The sequence below is a fragment of the Danio rerio genome, chromosome 22 (genome assembly GCF_049306965.1).
Source record: "Danio rerio strain Tuebingen ecotype United States chromosome 22, GRCz12tu, whole genome shotgun sequence".
Taxonomy (NCBI): Eukaryota; Metazoa; Chordata; class Actinopteri; order Cypriniformes; family Danionidae; genus Danio; species Danio rerio.
The window spans coordinates 15,816,433-15,835,372 of record NC_133197.1 but is presented as its reverse complement, the minus strand read 5'-3'; the positions used below and the strand labels follow the sequence as shown (position 1 = coordinate 15,835,372).

At 37.7% G+C, this 18,940-nt stretch overlaps 1 protein-coding gene across 2 annotated transcripts; it reads right to left on the bottom strand.

The window, feature by feature from the left end:
• Positions 1-1,037: 1,037 nt before the first annotated feature.
• On the bottom strand, positions 1,038-17,146 carry dph5 (diphthamide biosynthesis 5). Of its 2 annotated transcripts, NM_001007386.2 has the most exon segments (7): positions 1,044-1,726; positions 3,847-3,950; positions 4,805-4,844; positions 9,766-9,886; positions 12,807-12,915; positions 15,929-16,053; positions 16,841-17,146. In NM_001007386.2, coding segments are annotated over 7 exon segments (867 nt in total). In that variant the 5' UTR covers positions 16,976-17,146; the 3' UTR covers positions 1,044-1,493.
• Positions 17,147-18,940: the final 1,794 nt, after the last annotated feature.

The window sequence follows — 18,940 nt, the reverse complement described above, 5'->3', positions numbered from 1 at the left end:
TGTGCAGCCATTGTGTGTTGTACATGGTTTATTCTTGGTATTTTTTATACCCCTTGGTTTCGAGTGTGGTCCTGAAAAATCTAGTTTCGAGGACTATCTAGCCCTCCGCCTTCAAGCAAAAAAGAACTGGGACACCCCTTCATGTGAAAATGAGGGTTTTGAGGTAGAATTGGGATTGAGCCTTGTATTTTTTTTTAGCCATAAATCTGATGATGAATCACTTTGTGAAACAACTTCATGATTTCATTTTGTTTTTATGCACAAGGTGCAAGCTTTAGCCCAACATATTTGCAGTAAAATGTCAGCGTCTATTACTGTTTATTTCCTTTTAAGTAATGGGTGGAAACAGTTCATCAAGATAGCTCAGTCCTGTCTGGACACACAGACCTTTTCCAAAATGAAGCTGCTGTTTCCTTCAGTGATTTTTGTCAGGAGTAACACCTTTAGTTGAGCTAAAGTAATCTTGCTTTTAAACGGATTTAAGGACATGTATGTTCATTTGCTCAGGATTGGTCAAATTATGCACCTTAAGGTTTTAAAATGAAGGTTTTTTGTTTTTTTGTGTGTAGGGTCTGCCAGAAATGTCTACCAAGTGTTAAACAAATTCTTAAAGCTGTTTTTTTTAATTTTATAATTTTAGTTTATTTCTACAGTTCTATGTTGATAATGGTTTTAACTATTTTGTTATAAGAATACACTGAAATTTCAATTCTTTTAAAGAAAAAAACAAGAATTTATTTGAAACCGAATATTTTCCTGGGCATATATAAAAGATAAAGTATATCTGGGAAGGAAAAAAACTGTTTCTTAGATAAAGGTGTTGCAAAAGATGTCAAAATCTTGGTCTTTGATGACTAAAAATGAATCTCCAATTCCTAAATGCAACACTTGAACTCAACCTGATCTTTGCATGAATAAACCAGTGATTCAAACTAGTCACTCACAATAGCTGTTCACTTTCTATGCAACTCATGTGGCCAGAAATGAAAAGAGAGCTCACAGATGTAGATCAAAACAGTCAAACCACATGTAAGACGTTGATGTTAACAGTGGCCACAAAATGAGCATCTTTATTGTACAAAAATCAATCTTTATCCATTATGACATGGGTGGGTAACATGCTTGAAAGTATCTCGGTGTCCATCTTGTATACATTCTTACTGAGAAACGTCCATTATGAGAGCCTCTTGCTACAGAAACATTATGCCCATTTTGAAAAAAGAAAGCATCAGAGGCACTAATGCAACCCAGATGAGCTGCCCCACAATAACCTTTTCCATTTCCTCCATTATAATTCCATCATTTCTTTAAGTCAATGTACATGCCTGCCACACATGAAAGTAAGCATCCCACTCCCGAATCACCTAATCAAGTGTTCGGATTTAATCTGGAAGAACAATTATATCATTTGTACCTTCTCCTGACAGTTCGGCAACTCTCGCATGGACCGGATTCTGTGTGCTTTCCCTTGAGGACCACTAGTTTCTTGGACATCAGGAAACGTATGTGGAACTATCGGTCATCTTCAAGCTCTTCAATCCCTCAGGACTGCTGAAGAGTTTCAGCATATCGACCTCCAGAGGGTGAAGATGTCCACTAATGATCAGCGAGTGCAATGGTCCTCCCAGGTCACAAGATGCCAACTCACGCAATGTTCCAGAACGGATGGTCTGATCCTCAGCTCCGACGCGAGCCAGACCAACACACACAGTGTCTTCTGTCACTGCTGCGTTAAAGAAAAGAACAGAATAAGACCTCTTATATGAAGTGTGAATGCTCAGATTTGATTTCAGAAGGCTCTATTTGGACAATGTAAGCGCAGGTGCATTTATGGCATGTCCGAATCCACTTTCGCAAATTTAAAGGGAGGAAAAACAGTTAGCGTGCCCAGCGCATTGTCGATAATTTCTAAATGAGTTATGGTTTTGTTTTGGCAGTAAAGTGCATTCAATTAACCAGTCTCATCTCCCATTCCCATTAAAAAAAGAGTTGTGGTTGCACACATGGTGGGTTCTCTATTTTCAGACAGACTTTATAAGCACTGTAATGAGCCGGATTCCACTAAAGCTCCCTAAGGTGAAGGAGGTTCAGGAGGAGGTAAAGTTTTTATTTATTTATTTATGTATGTATACAATAATATTCTTTTACATTTTAATCATTTCAAAATTTTATATTTTAATATGTTTGTGTGCTGCTGCGCATCCCTGTGTGTGTAATCAGCAATGTGCATGTGTATTTTGGACTGGCTATCGCTTGTATAGCAATAATATGTGCATTAAAGTGACAGCAAAAGAAAAAAAAACGCCCATGACTTTACACCAGCTTTTAGTTGGTCAAGGGCAAGGTCTATTTCATGCTCCAACAATGCAATGCTCCAAATCTTTTTCAACAACATGGTGCTGTATGTGGAAATGATGGCTGCATTACGCCTAAAAAAAAAAAAACTTGTCGAGTCTGCCGCCATATTGCACCGGGGGTATGAGATAGGGGATAGAGTATGTGTGTGTGTGTGAATTATTAAATGCACAGTGAAGCAAATTTGACGTGCAAATATAGTAAATTTGACTCTCGAATTAAGCAAATTTGATTTGCAAATGTAGCTAATTTGACTCGCGAATGTAGCAAATTTGACACACGAATGAAGCAAATTTGACTCGAATAAAACAAATTTGACGCGCGAATGAAGCAAATTTGACACGCGAATGAAGCAAGTTAGATGCGCGAATGAAGCAAATTTGACACGCGAATGAAGCAAGTTAGATGCGCGAATGAAGCAAATTTGACACGCGAATGAAGCAAGTTAGATGCGCGAATGAAGCAAATTTGACACGCGAATGAAGCAAGTTAGATGCGCGAATGAAGCAAATTTGACACGCGAATGTGGCAAATTTGACGCGCGAATGAAGCAAATTTGACTCGCGAATGAAGCAAGTTTGTCTCGTGAATGAAGCAAATTTGACTCATGAATGAAGCAAGTTTGTCTCGTGAATGAAGCAAATTTGACTTGTGAATGTAGCTAATTTTACTTATGAATGAAGTAAATTTGATGCGCAAATGAAGCAAATTTGACCCGCAAATGAAGCAAATTTGACCTGTGAATGAAGTAAATTTGACTCGTGAATGAAGCTAATTTGACTCGTGAATGTAGCTAATTTTACTTATGAATGATGTAAATTTGACGTGCGAATGAAGTAAATTTGATGTGCAAATGAAGCAAATTTGACGCGCAAAAGAAGCAAATTTGACCCGCGAATGAAGCAAATTTGACTCGTGAATGAAGTAAATTTGACTCGTGAATGAAGCAAATTTGACTCGTGAATGTAGCTAATTTTACTTATGAATGAAGCAAATTTGACTCGTGAATGAAGTAAATTTGACTCGTGAATGAAGTAAATTTGACTCGTGAATGAAGTAAATTTGACGCACGGTAACAATAATCATGTTTTTTTTGTTGATTAAAGGAAAAATAGATTTTTGCTCTATAAAACAGAAATTCAGATATTGTGTGCAAATTTATATTGATAATAATACAAGGCGGTAATCTGACAGCAACCAGCTGCCTACAATTTTAAGATTATTAGCTATTTACAAAAATCTGATCTGACAGAAAAGCATATGCACATGTTTTTGTGAACGTGTTCATTTTTTTGAATTGCACTCATGCTAAGTGATCTTATAATAATTTATAAAGGTTTCTGTGCAACATTTAATAAATGAGGCCCCGGCTTTTAATCAAATCTAATCCAATTTTCCATCAATGCCTGCCAGTACATCTAGTTGGCCAAACGTCCAGATGGTTCGACCGCAAAGTTCATTCAGGATTTCATGCGATGTGGAGTTTCTTACCCAGTTCCTCGCCACGATCCCGTCGGTTCTGTAGTATCTCTAAGAGCTGCTCAGCTGCCTGAGCGACAGTCATATACCTGGGAGGCTCGTAAATCTTCCGACCCCTAGAAACAACATGAGCAGAGGTATCTCTTATCTTCTATTCATGTCGAAATTGCAGTTGATGCACAGAACATTGAGCAAGTAGGTCATCGTTAATGCAGCTTCAATTTTTCTTAGCATGCATTAGCCATTAACTCGCCGTCAATCTGTCCTTGATGAAATCAGTCGACTTGAGGAAGCTGAAGACATGCTTTGAATTTCTTTTTGGGGGCCTGCAGTGAAGGGCACCAGCCTCACCGGACAAGCATCTGACTGTGACCAAAATCATGCAGCGGCATATGGTTATTCCATTTCCGAGTAAATGGTACAACAGTGCCAATAAATCTGGGAGACATTAGCACACTTTCCAGCCTTGAACAGGGAGCACACGCATGGCCTAATGCTGGTCTCCATATAGCGTATATAGTCCAACACTAAAACCCTTTTGGGGTTTATGTGGATTGGATATAAAATTACACAAAGTGCGCAACCATGGGGGGAGATAATTACAGGACACCACAGAGAGAGAGCAAGGAGTTTACGACCGTCCTCTACAACATCAAGCTGAAGGGTTTCGGAAAGACTTCAAGTCGATGAAGTTTACTGTTGCAGATAAAACATATTTCTGAAAAGTTCAGATGGGAAAATTATACCGTGGCAGTTCTGGAGGCGGCCCAGGGAAGGTCCATGATAACATATCATACGTCCAAGTCAAACAAGCTGCTGCGGTTTTTACTGTTGTTATTTTTTTTCCAGCACAACCAGTCTGGTCCCCCCCAGAATGTTAACTCAATGTCTGCTGCGAACCACAAATCGACCCACCCGGAAAGGCACCACAGACTTGATATAAATCAGAGAAAGTGAGAGAGAGTCTTACCTCATTAAATTCTCCATGGACTGCTCTTTGACTTTGATATCTGCGAAACAGGGGAGCCGTAAGTGTTGTGCGATACAATAAGCTCAGGTTTTATAAACTGGGCCTCTCTGGATGTTACAGTCACATCATAAATAGTGGGGTAACCTCTCCATCTGCGGGCTGTTAACCCCACGCTGTCTGCAGCATAAGTACATTTTCAGACTGCACCTGAGAGGGGCCCTTATTGAGAACAAAGCAAAGACTAATGTACTAATCGTGACCAGTCATGTTCTCACACCATGTCTGCACTGAAAGCGTCGCTGTTCAATAATGGACAAGTTAAAGGCTGGTCTTTAGTGCCAGTGAAATAGGAGAACCACTTTGGTTACGCAAGCAAATGTTAATCTTACCTTACAAAAAATACTGTTTTCTACACAATAGCTACTCTCTTCCCAGGTTGATTGTGTAGGCTTATATTTTACAATACTATAATAATACTCAAAATTCAATATTTTCAAACCATTGTTTTTGATTTACCAAAGTCACACAAGTGGCAATAGCTATGTTTCTATTCAAAAATGTGACTTAACTCTATGCGCAAAACTGGATTATCGCATAAAAGACGTGTGAATAAGGCAGCGTTTCATCTAACGAGTCAAAGAGAACGAAATTGTCACTTCCTGATTGACTGGCGATAAATCTCAACAGTAAAAGCAGAATTTGCTGCGGTAGGAGAAGCTGCGTGAATTTTTTTTATTTAATAAACGACTTGCGCCTCAGAAGCCGACGCACAACGAACGTTTGGTGGCATTTGAAGGCGAGAGACGCAGAGCACAGACGCTCTTGACAGTTCTGGAGGTCATTAATAATCTAATAACACTAATACTGAAATGGTTAAAGTGTTTTAGAATTACCAAAACAACATTTCAGATGTTCTACAATGCACTCAGTCTGCTGGGTTTGTCCATTCATACACATTTTTATTATCACATGATCCCTTATAACAAAATCACATGACCTTTTTTAATGCGAATACTGGAATTTGTTAGGTAAAAGTGCTTGTATTGTAGTTTATGTGCATCTTATCGAATAAAAAGTTTATCTTATTCAGTTATGCGCATGTGTTTTTATGCATATTTTCAAAATTTATTTGCACCTTGGCGTTCACATCAACCGATATTTTTATGCGCATATTCAAAATGCGCATTAAAATAGGTGGATGAAAACATAGCAAATTTAACATCTGTCACAGAGAGTTTTCATGTACGTGACCGTACGTTCACACAGACAGCGGCTAGAGCGTCAAAGTAGCCGGAAGTCATTCATTTTCAATGAGAGCCGTCGGCAATAAGCAGCGAGGAGCAGCGCGACATGTCTTCGCTGGTGTGGGCGTTGAGAAGAGTTGAAATCAAGTCAACTTTATGTTAATGAGCTATGACGTGTTTCAGCAGCAAACAATCAGTTTTACCATTTGTTGAGCCTCCCCGTGCAGTTTGATAGAGCAATTTGACTCGGAAGCTAATTCGTCACACTTAACAAGCGGATGGACTCTTATCCATTTGATTAGCATTGTTTCTATTGGCTTATGCAGTTTAACTCTCAGAATTTCAACAAATTTGTTATAAACTGTGAACTCGCATCCATACCACATGTTTATTTGCCTCATTTAAAATATAAAAACATTTTCAGATTGATATTTTACTAATCTCAACTCCTTCCTCATTTGGTTTTGGAAAATATAAAGAGATGTTTCAATATAGACCATTTTGAGGGATGTAAACAAAAACAGTGGTCCCAATGTGTTTCCTGTTTTACATTTTTAATTTCTATAGCGTCCTAAAATCCAAAATAAGCCACATATCGATAAATAATGCTATGATAGCTGTTTTAACATTAGGTTGTAATTGAATCGCCTGTTACAGTTATGAAATAGTTTAATAACAAGCAGGAAATATTCATGGGCCAATGACATGACCACATTGAAATGGTCTATACTGTTAACATACAATCTCTATGAGTTTAAGCCTCAAGTTTTCCAGTAAACATCTCATCCATAAAGCTGGAATTATATTCTTTTTTACATTATCCCCTGCAAAAAGTGGCCGAAACAGAAATAGCTGTCAGAATTTTTATTTAATTTTGTTTTGGGATTCAAACTATAAACACCCTCAAATAAATTGACCAATAACTGCCCGTCTGATTAATAGCCCATGTCTTGTTAGCAGCGTTATGATGAATGGATGTGGTGTTTAGCCCCTGTGTTTAGTCTATGAGTGTGTGTGTGCTTTTGTTGTGTCTGCTGGTTATTGTGTTAGATAAGCGCTCTTGCGGCCAAGGCCGGACGGGGAGGTGTTCAATTCCCGCCTCCCTCTGTTTGCTTTTGAATAATGAGGTTAATAACACTGATCCCTCTCTTGCTCATTTTTGTCCACACTCTTGCTCTCCAAATCCTCAGCTGGGAAGCACCTGGGGACTCCCGCCCCTCCCCCATATCCCGCCAGCCAATAAGAGGTGAGCACAACCAGCAGACTACGATTTTTGACCAACATTCATTACCAAAGACGAACTCCAATGGGAAATCCCACTGGTACTTTGGAAGATGTGGGGTTTATTAAGAGTTGGCTGGAAATCTCTAAGGCACGCAGATATAAACGTAAATTATTTGCCACCATCTGCCTTGGGGCTACCAAACCACTTGCAGTAGGCCCAAGTTTAATGCGCGCCCCGAAGGGAAATGCCTATTTGACTGGATGTCAAAATAAAGGGGTTGTCATGTCTGGATTTGACACATTAACTGCTAGTAGCTTTGTCTACATCCAAAGACGCAAATTAGATTTAGGTCCCATTTACACTAATACGTTTAGTTTTAAATGGTGTCTTAGAATGAAAATGATCCGCATCCACACTGGTGTGTTATCTAGTGTTCCTGAAAAGATCTCCGTCCACACTACACCACTCTTGCATGCGCTGCAGCATATGCGGACGTCTGAGCTCCATGCAGTCAGCGGTTGCTTTGAGCACACCTCCCTAGATCAGAGCAGCGAACGTTGGACAGTTCATCAAGAATTTACCAATGGATCACAACTCATTATAGTTGTTAAACGTGATCTTTAATTCACCTTGTCTCTATCTAATGGTCTTTTGAATCTATTACTTGTTCTCAGGTAATGTGTTTTGGCTGAGCGCAAAGATTAGTTATACATTATAGATATATTAATTCATGTAACCACGTACACTGATTCTGCATATTGACTGATTGCTTGTCTTTACTTCCTATATTATATAAACTTATTGTATATAATACTTACCATTATTGATTATTAAATTTGATATTCAGCAAAAGAGACACAGGGTGTGTTTCATATTTTTCAATGAACGTGAAAGGAGGCAGTTCTGTTATAGGCTCCGTTTTGTTATTAATATGCATACAGTGAAGATGACGCTCAAATAATTATGTAGTTACATGACGTCTCAACATTTCTGGCATCTGTTAAGTTGTTGATATCAAAATGAAAATAGGCAGTTCCTTATTTCATGCTTTCATTTTATTGTTTAGATGAATGAGGTTATAAAGTACTCTAGATATGTTACCATCCAAAATTGTGAATTAACCTTTATAAACAAATCTTGAATATCGCATAAAGGAAGTGCGAATAAAGCAGCGTTTCCATCCTAAAGTGAAAGAGAACACTTTAGGACACTAATTGACTGGCGCAAAATATAAAAAGTACAAACGGAGTTTGCTGCGGTAGGAGAAGCTGCGTGAATCTTTTCTTTATTTAATAAATGACTTGCACCTCAGAAGACAGTATGCCGATGCACAACGAACGTGTGGTGGTGTTTGAAGGCGTGTGACGCGGAGCACAGACGCTCTTGACAATTCTAGAGGAAATTAATAATATAATAACACTAATACTGAAATTTAGAATGACCAAAACAGCATTTCAGATGTTTTACAATGTGCTCAGCTGCTGGTTTGTCCAGTCACACATTTTTATCACCACATGATCTCTTATAACAAAATTACAGGATTTTTTTTAATGTGCATACTGGATTTTGTTTGGTAAAAATGTTTCTTTCGTAGTTTATGTACATCTGTTCTTATGGAATAAAATGTTTATCCTACTTCTTTATATGTGTTTTTTATGAGTATTTTCAAAATTTCTCCACATCTTGGCGTTTCCATTAACCTTTTTTTTTGCGCAGATAAAAAATGTGCATGAAAACAGATGGATGGAAACGTAGCTAACTTATTGAGAAAAAGCCCCAATCGGGTAGTCGAATGTCTGCAGCCATGCCTCTGTTTTCAGATTTCGTTGTCCTCCATCCACACTGAAACGGAGCAGCAGCGTTTTAAAACCAAAATGACCTCCTCAGCGTTTCCAAAAAGCTAATTTTTCAGGGCCTGAAAACTCTAGAGTATTGTGGAAAGGCGGAACCATAGCAAAACTTATGCATTTTAAAACTAAAACGTATTAGTGTAAATGGGGCCTTTTGCGCAAAACTAGAATATCGCATAAAACATTTGCAAATAAATCCCCGTTTCCATCCGATGGGTCAAAGCGAAAAAAAACATTGCCAAATATTAAAAGAAATTTGCTGCAGTAGGAGGAGCCATTGTGGGTCTTTTTTTCCTATATAATGAATTAGCTGCTCTTTAGATGTTGATCATGAAACACAATAAACGTTTAGTGGGCTTTGCTCTTTGTGTTTCCATAGTACTTTTTTCTTATTGGATACAAAACGTTTATCCTATTCATGTTTTATATGTGCATTTTCAAAGTTTATTCGCATTTTGGCATTTCCATTAAGCAATTTTTATGCGGTATTCCATATTTCGGTATTCCATATTGCGAAATTCCAAAACAGCTGGAGACTGTTGAAGATGCGTTTGGAGGTGTGTGGGCTAAACAGAGCCTACCAACTGTGTGACATCATGCAACTTTCTGTCTAATTATAACCAACTTGAAGGAAGTGCTTACCCAGCAGGCACAGCGTGTGCAGGCCCATATCCCTGTTCTTCTTGATCTTATCATAGAAGCTCTCGGGTCTCCACGTGTCTGTCCAAAACACAATAGACACCGTCTCTCCAAAGTTGTACAGCTGAGGGGGGAAATGCAATCTTAATCACATTGAAATTACCCTACTCACACTACATCCATGTTTGTATGGAGCAGAATGTTCAATTTTCAGTAGCCCAGATCTTTCCATCAGCAAGGTGCTTCCTGTTATTCATTAAGCATGACATCACTACGAAAACTAGAGTGCTGCACAGCTGACACAACAGAGTGTCATTACTGCACACTAACTCATTGTTGCATACTTTAGGTCCTACAAGTCGTGTGATGTATGTAGGAGGACAGAGGTAGGGATTAAGTCATCCCGCATTTACCTAGCCAGTTAGTGAAGACCACTAGTGACCTACAGAAGTAAGCATTTAAACCGGATCAAAATCTTTCTTTAAAGTTGTCCTGTCTCTGGGCAATTTAGGACAATTTGGACAAACTATTTTTATATAAGGACAATTTTGAAAAACTATTTTGATCTAATTGATGACTAGTGTAGATGCATTTGCTTTAGATCAGCCATCACAAATTCAATAGTATTAAAGCCAGAATCCACACGAGCACCCTCGATTATTCTGAACAAGAGATCATCGATCACGTGATCAGACATCAGGGCCGATCACGGGAGTGATCTATGACGTGAGACGGGCATCGTCATGTTTACTTGCGGCCTGTGCATTTGCCTCATTCATAAAAGCGAGACACGCAGGATTCAGCACGTAAATTATCTAGTTACTACCAAAATGCATGCAAAAAAAGTGGCTGGCCAGCTGGTAGAAGAAAAGACTGAACGTCGTTACTTTCACTACGAAACATAAAAATAAGCAAAACATAAAATAAGCATTAGGTGCTTAAAACACTGCATAACTGTGATAATATGACATGTCTTTCTCCGGCTCAGCGCTAGCCAACGCGTCAAGGCTCAGGTTGATTTTTTCAGTTGCTGCTATGAGTTAACAAGCTAACGCTAACTTGTCATGCTTGTCAAGCTGGATAACAAGTAAAACACCAGCATCACAGACTTTACAGTCCTCACTTCAAATGGAACAAAAGCGGGATTGTATAGTTATTTACCCTGCTGCTGAACTCCCTTCCTCCTCATCCCTGTCTTTGAGGCGCTGAACCCTGTGCGCAGTGCGCGAGAGACCGTGTTCACTCTGCTGAACTAAGGTGGTTTTTTTTATTTAAACGCAATGATTAGCTTATGAAATTTATTGTCAACTCTTTTAGTAATAAATTTTTATCGATTTAATCGATTTGTCGTTGCAGTTCTGATATTTTGTGAAACGATGATGTCATCAGCCCACGTCATCCCTGGTTAGACACCACAATGTCAATTAACAGTGACAACAACTACAAATGCTGACTACAAGCTTGTGTTCATGCTGCAGACTCAAGACTCCTATCTTCTTTTCAGTTCTTTTTGAATATTGAATATTTGAATATTGCATTGATACCACAATACCAATCGGTACTGCAATCTACAAAAAGTCCATTTCCAGCTAATATTTACAGTAATTTCTTTTAAACATGTGAACTAAATGGCAAATCGGTGCCGGTTAAGAACGCACTCAACATTGCTTTAATGTTAGGGGGAAATGGATGCTTTTAAAATTTCAGTACCGACTGGTACCAAAATTCAGTATCATGAAAACACAAGTCTGGCATTTATATCACATAGATTTTAGTTTCGTATACTAAATAGATTTTAATATTAACCAAATTTTATTTTAGAAAGAAAGAAATATTTCAGAATTTTTTAGAAAAAGGATTGGATGGGGAAAGCTCTTTTTTGGTGTGGATGAAGCCTTATACTTTATTCTTAATCAAACGCATTATACAACAGTGAAATTACTTTTTACTGATAATATGTCAAAATCACAATACACAAGAAACGATTGGAAACTTCTAAGAATCTAAGATCCTTACTAAAAATCCACGGTGCAGTAGGGTTGTCACGATACTGGAATTTGATACCAGTCGGTACTGAAATTTTAAAAACGTCCATTTCCTGCAAACATTTAAGCGTTCTTAAACAGCGTTGATCAGTCATTGTGTTCACGTGCTCAACATAAATGACTGTGATTGGCCTTCGGTTCACCGAACTCACCACTGTTTACTGAGTGTAACCACAGATACAGGGTTACGGAGCATTTTAAAGCTGAAACTTATCAGCGGATCGCTCGTATTTTAGCTTATAGACAAACCAGCTAATTGACGTGACTTTAAAATACAAAGTGGCAAATCATCACAGTTAAAGAACGTGTTCAGTAGTGCTTAAATATTTTTATACCGATACCAATATACCGATTGGTACCGAATTTCAGTATCGTGACCACCCTATTATGTAGGAAGTACAACAAAACACATCCTTATCAAACAATCCTTGAACTATGGAAACAAAATTTTATTTTTTATTTTTTTTTAACCACAGATTTTGCTAATAAAAAACTGTTTTGCCACACTTTTTTTGTGCCATTCCAATTTTCTGAAAGCTCCAATTAGTGCATCTTGATCTGCACCCAAACACAGTAACTGCAAAGAGTGTGTTAACCTACCAAATCCCTTTTGTAGCCTAGAGCGGCAGCTGCGGTAGGTGATTTAGGACCTGCTTTTCCTACCAAAATAATATCCTTTAGAAAAGGCAGCGCTGATCTCAGATCATCTTTGAACGCATATCGTGAGCTTAGGGCGGCATCTGGGGCCCCTTGGTACACAAAGCTGCCCTGACAGGTCAATACAGGGGACTGTTATTGATGGCCACTAGGCTTCCTTGATAGACTCCGTTGGGACGCCTACGACACAATAGCCGCAATGCCATTTGATCACTTTCACGAGAGACTGGGCACGAATGAAGCATGATCACAAAATTCCTTCCTGGGAGACAAACACGCTGACAATGGAACCACGGGAAATCTTAAAAATTGAAGTTGCGAAAGTGGCAAGCAAAAAATTACCTGCAATCCACAGCAGCCCACTGCATTCATGATGGAGGCATTGTGAATAACGCGGTACTGTATCCCAGCATTCAGTGCTCGCAAAACCAGGTCACTGTGGGTCGTGGCTCTGGAGAAAAACAAAAAAATGCAGCGTATATCAATCCAAAACATGGCCCTCTATCAGCATTTCTCTTACTACCGTGTTGGGCTGTTTACAATGTGGAAGCAATCCAAATTGCGCCACAGACGCTTATCCTTTTCCATCTCGAATATATCATTAAACTTTATTAAACCCACACATTCTTAAGCTCAGGCAAACGAGGAGTCAGACCCCTGTCCCCTCCCGTTATGTGGGTTTTGGTGGTTTTGGATGGAAAAAACGCTGGAGCCGAACACTTCGCAAAAGCCTAAAAGCGAGCGAGAGGGGAACGTGTGGCGTAATTAGCTCATCACTTTTTGGTGCTTTTCCAAAGTAGCCAAACCACAGATGTCCAAATCCCACTTCTCAAAAGATGATGTTACACCCCAGAGCATTGTTGCTCAACTATTCTGTGGCTCAAATATTATGAATAATGGGAAATCTTTCCATTATCTATCATTCATCATGCTGTAGAAAGCATTTCTGATGGGTTTCTCTTAATTTCACTTGACGCCATTATTATTAAGATCAGACTGGAGACGAACAAATGTGAACATTTCCTCTAATTTCTCTAATTATTTTTTGGTGATAAAGCTTTCCACTGAAAGACTGTTTTTATATTTTCTGATGAGTCATTGAATTCATTGTGGGATTGTGGCATGAGTGATGGTTAAGAGTGAGGCAAAACGAGTAACGTGAGGGTACATCATCTGACAAATATGCACTGAAACCTCAATGTCATTCAAGAGAAATCAAACTGCTTTAACATTATTCATTCATTTTCTTGTCGGCTTAGTCCCTTTATTAATCCGGGGTTGCCACAGCGGAATGAACCGCCAACTTATCCAGCAAGTTTTTACGCAGCGGATGCCCTTCCGGGAAACATCCACACACACACTCACACACTACGGACAATTTAGTCTACCCAATTCACCTGTACCGCATGTCTTTGGACTGTGGGGGAAACCGGAGCACCCGTAGGAAACCCACGCGAACGCAGGGAGAACATGCTAACTCCACACAGAAACTGAGCTGAAGCTCGAACCAGCGACCTTCTTGTTGTGAGGCGACAGCACTACCTACTGTGCCACTGCTTCGCCCTGCTTTAATATTATTTCAAACAACATCAGGCCCAAAAATAAACATATTGGGCTGGAAAAAATAATACACTAATAAAATGTATTAATTAACACTCAGTAGACCTGCACCATTAAATGTTTTTAAACCAAAATTGCAGTTTGAAATGTTGCGATTTTCAATTCACAAAAGCTGTGAATATTTTGATGTGCTATCAAATGTGGTAACAAGCTACAGTTTTTGAAAGTTCTGACAGTTGGTAAGCACATTATATACAATTCATTTAATCAATTTAAAATACTGTAGTTATTTTTTTATTTCCTCACGACAACTGACAACTTAAGTGGAAAAAGGTTTAATGTTTTAAATAAACAGTAGCATAGTGGAGCATACTTTGTGATTATGCTTGGTCTTTTTTGGTGCTGCAAAAATCGGTAAAGCCTAGATTGGGTACAGCCGCAGATACGCACATCAATATAGCATCATTTTTGTGACATTGTATAACAATAATTCATATTTTTACAGCACTTTGACACTTGAATTGAGAGTTAGGGTAGACGTTAAAAAAATATAACTTACAGGGTAATTTAATAAAGAACAAATAAAACTCGATACAACTACTGTTTTTACATTACTGTGATGGTTGGGTTTTGGTTTGTGGAAGATGTTAATAAAATACAATTAATAAGTAATTTAATAAATAATTCTCATTACATTACATCATTATCTATCTCAACCAATGAGAACATTTGTAATGTGCATAATGCAGGGTTCATATCAGACGTGGAGTGCTGCACCACTCTAGGCTCTAGTCTATTTTACTCGCGGAATGTTTTTCACTCCAAGTTAATTTCCTGCTCAATCACTAGATCTAATCACTTGAGGAAGCTCAAAAGAATTGATTGAGGTGAATTTCATGCATTTGCATTGACTTTTTGTAATCTACTCATAAAAATTATTAATATTGTTTTTTTCATTCTTTCTAAATGTAACTGGGTTCACACAACTTTTAAACTCATTGATGAATTTTGCATACAAGAATGCAATTAAGTGCAGAAAAATCATACATATCGTTTCAGCATCGAGCAGGGATCTGCAATGTAGTTGGGATTAGATTAATTACATACTTTAACGTTAGAGTCAAAGTTTATTATTTTTATGTGTTTTTAAGACCCGACTGTAAGAATTAAAAGCAAATTAAAGTCATCTGGGCACAATAAATGAAATGAGTGTAACTTAAAGATGAATTGTAGATTATTTAATTAGTTAATCAATTAAAATGATGGGCAACGCACGGCGCAGTAGGTAATGCTGTCGTCTACCAGCAAGAGGGTCGCTGGTTCGAGCCTCGGCTGGGTCAGTTGGTGTTTCTGTGTGGAGTTTGCATGCTCTCCCCGTATTCGAGTGGGTTTCCTCAGGGTGCTCCGGTTTCCCCCACAGTCCAAAGACATGTGGTACAGGTGAATTGGGTAGGCTAAATTGTCCATAGTGTATGAGTGTGAATCAGTGTGTGTGGATGTTTCCCGGAGATGAGTTAATGCTGAATGGGCATCCGCTTTGTAAAAACGTGTTGGATAAGTTGGCGGTTCATTCCGCTGTGGCGACCCCAGATTAATAAAGGGACTAAGCCGAAAAGAAAATGAATGAATGAATGAATGAATTAATTAAAATGATGCAGTGTTATTATTATAATTATACGGTGATTTAAATAATGTCTGCTTCTGAATACAGTTTGACTGTTAAAATCATAAATAATCATTGTTCATTTTCTTACTTCCTGTTGCATTTACTTTGCTTGTTTTAAGGCCCTAAATCTTTATTGAAAGTATGATTGATTTTAATTTATGTTGGATCAGCACAAGAATCAGATTTTTTTAATTTAGCTTCATCAGCAGAGATTGACTTCTGTAGGTGTTATTCTTACCCGAAAGGATCACCAACTACCAGAAAAGCCACATCACAGACATCTGCTCCTTTCAGGATCTCATCGGCCTGTTGCTCCACCATATCTCTGTCTGCCAGGAGCAACTCACGTCCATAATACTCCTCCTGAGACAACATAATGACAGCACAATTATCAGTGTGATTGAGCAATGCTTACATATCAATAATTAACAGCTTAACATGCATTACTTTTTTTTATTTGAAAAACTATGTATCTAAATTAATTGTCATATGTTGAACTTTAAAACAGTTGCTTGTTTTTGATCTAAGGGATTGATAAGAAGTCATTATAATATATAAATGAAAATATAAACAGAATTATAAACAAAATTATAAACTATATAAACGTGTATATATGAATATAAATATCTGACATTGTGTAGATTTTAATTAATGAAAATTGAGTATTAAATGTAAATAATTGTATGGACTTGGATATAGTATCAAGAATAGTCTTTCCAAGATGAACATTAGTCAAATTTTGCTAAAATTAATTAAGTTAATACCTCATTTTAGAAAATCATAGCCATGTTGAACAGTTTTATTAAAGAGTTATATCCATTACAATAAGAGTTTGGTCACTAAACATCTTTAGGAACAGAAAGTAGGGCTGCACAATATATCGTTTCATTTTTGTTACTCATTTTTGGACTGTAATCTTAAGTTTTTTGCTAGATTGGTTCCAGTTTAGACTTTTGCTCCTGACTAATCTAATATGCATGCACAAATATATTATTGTACATCATCCCAGAAATATGAATATATAGGAGAGAGCTGTATGTGAGGGGTGTATTCATATTTGCTGAGCACTGCACATACAGAACTGTCAAATATAATATAACATAAAATAATATAGCTAATACAATATAATAGTGTCAAATCACCCACATACCAAAGCATCCTTCCCGACAGTCAGTATGGATGTGTAAGCCTCCAGATAAACACGACTGCACTTCCGGATGATCTCCAGCCCTTTGACAGTGATGTCTTTAGCATCGCCCAGCCCGAGACCGACCAAATATAACATCTCTAAAGTGCAGATGACACCAAAATGCACGGGTACACGTCGCTAAAAGACTAAATCATTAAATAACACATTTACACGCGCTTTGGGGAGATGTGAAAAAGCTGTCTGTCACCGAATGTCATGCAACTTTTGCTGTTGTGCAGAACTCGCATGGTACCACATGGAACAACTGACAACCGGCTGCCGTAAAGCGCAAAGGAGACCACGACAGTGTCGCACGCTGTAACCATAGAAACTACTGTAACCAACGGAGAAGAAACTGACTACCTTGAAGTAAAATAAAAGGACGATATAGATATACAGGTAATGATTGCCCGTAAGTCATTTTAATGTAATAACAGTACTATATTATTCACATATATATATAATGTATAGCTGTACCAAGTTAACCGTTGTAACAACTTGCATAATATTTGAACACATTAGCCATTATACTTATGTCATGTGATATTACGATATTATTACTATTGTTGCTGTTTTCGAGCTTTAATTTTAGCTTAATTTGGTTTGTAATTATTAATAGTTATCAGTATTAAGAATAGCTATCAACATAACATAAATTATTCTCATTGTTATTATTATTATTATTATAGATGTGTGTGTGTGTGTGTGTGTGTGTGTGTGTGTGTGTGTGTGTGTGTGTGTGTGTGTGTGTGCTTTACTTGCATTTTATCAAATTGCTTAATTTACTTGCATTATAGTATGGTGTATTTTAAAGTGTGTATTTTGTTAATTTCGCGTTGTTTTGTAATATTTACATTAATATAAGAATTAAAGCTCGACTTTTATATTATTATTTATATATCAATATTTTAAATAAATGCGCCACTGATTTTTAAATATTTGTTTATAATGAGCAGAAGTCTTTATAACTTTTTTTTCACATATTTTTCTTTGCATGACCTATTGCTTTAACTCACAAATCCCAAACCACTCCAAACAAAAAATAATAATAATAATAATTAGGCACAATATGTACAACTCTCATTAACCTCAAAGCCACACATTCAGACATTGTGCAAGTGCAGCCGTGTTGTGTAATTCAGTGCAAAAAAATCTGAATAATTGGCAAGTTCAGGGCTGATAACTGTGTTGTTTGCTGTTTATTTACTCAGTGAAGCCATCAGTATCACCCTCAAATTGCAGAGACATTATGAAGATAAATGTGCGCACATTTCTTTCACAAAACCATAGAATGCACAGTTTTAAGACTTTCCTTGTTGCTGATTTATGTTTTGAGCAGCATTTTTCACATGCTTGGATGTTTTGGTGTTTTTAAAGATTGTTTGTGGATTTGGTTAAACGTGTATAATTCAATAATAATAATGTTGGATGATGTGCAGATGGTGGTGATAAAACGTGCAGATAATTCCCCTGTGTTATCTATGTGTTACATTCATAGCTGACTAATATGACTCATGATGTGATTCGGGATAAATCTGCGATGCTTAATCACCATGGTTTAGCGGACCTTGAGCTTGACCTGTTTTATTTGTAGGTTAATAGGCTGTGAATTAGGGTGAGGACCTTTTGTTGCACGCAGCTGATACCTGTAATGAATGAACACGAAGTGCAGTCAAAGGTCTCTAATCTAAATATAAGGCTTACAAGCCCTGAAGGCTCACGGAGCATCTGGTCTCCACCCCCAGTGAACTTGTAACATGAAACAAAAACAAAAGACTGTTCACATAGAGTTGATCAAAACATTAATACTATCTGCTTATTAAGGAAAGTATAGTAGAGTGTGCAAAGTCCTTTTAAGACTAAAAACATGTCAGCCATCTTGGCTACGTCCCCAGACTGCTTGTTGTTGTATCCTTGAGTAAGCTAAACTGATGAAATCAGCACTCGATTTGTGGGACAATCACACCTTGGAGGAACACAATGGTTTTGTGAGCAAACCCAAAGTTTTTGGTGCTGGAAATGAAATATTTTGCTAGTAAATGTTCATTTTTCTTGGATGAA

Bases quoted from the DNA above. Each gene is read 5' to 3' on its own strand.
- dph5 (XM_073936464.1), bottom strand. From the start codon at position 16,975: ATGTTATATTTGGTCGGTCTCGGGCTGGGCGATGCTAAAGACATCACT. The intron at 12,916-15,928 runs GTAAGAATAACA...GTTTTTCTCCAG, and splicing joins GTAGTTGGTGATCCTTTCGG to AGCCACGACCCACAGTGACC. The intron at 9,887-12,806 runs GTAATTTTTTGC...TTCCCCCCTCAG, and splicing joins TGGGCTGCTGTGGATTGCAG to CTGTACAACTTTGGAGAGAC.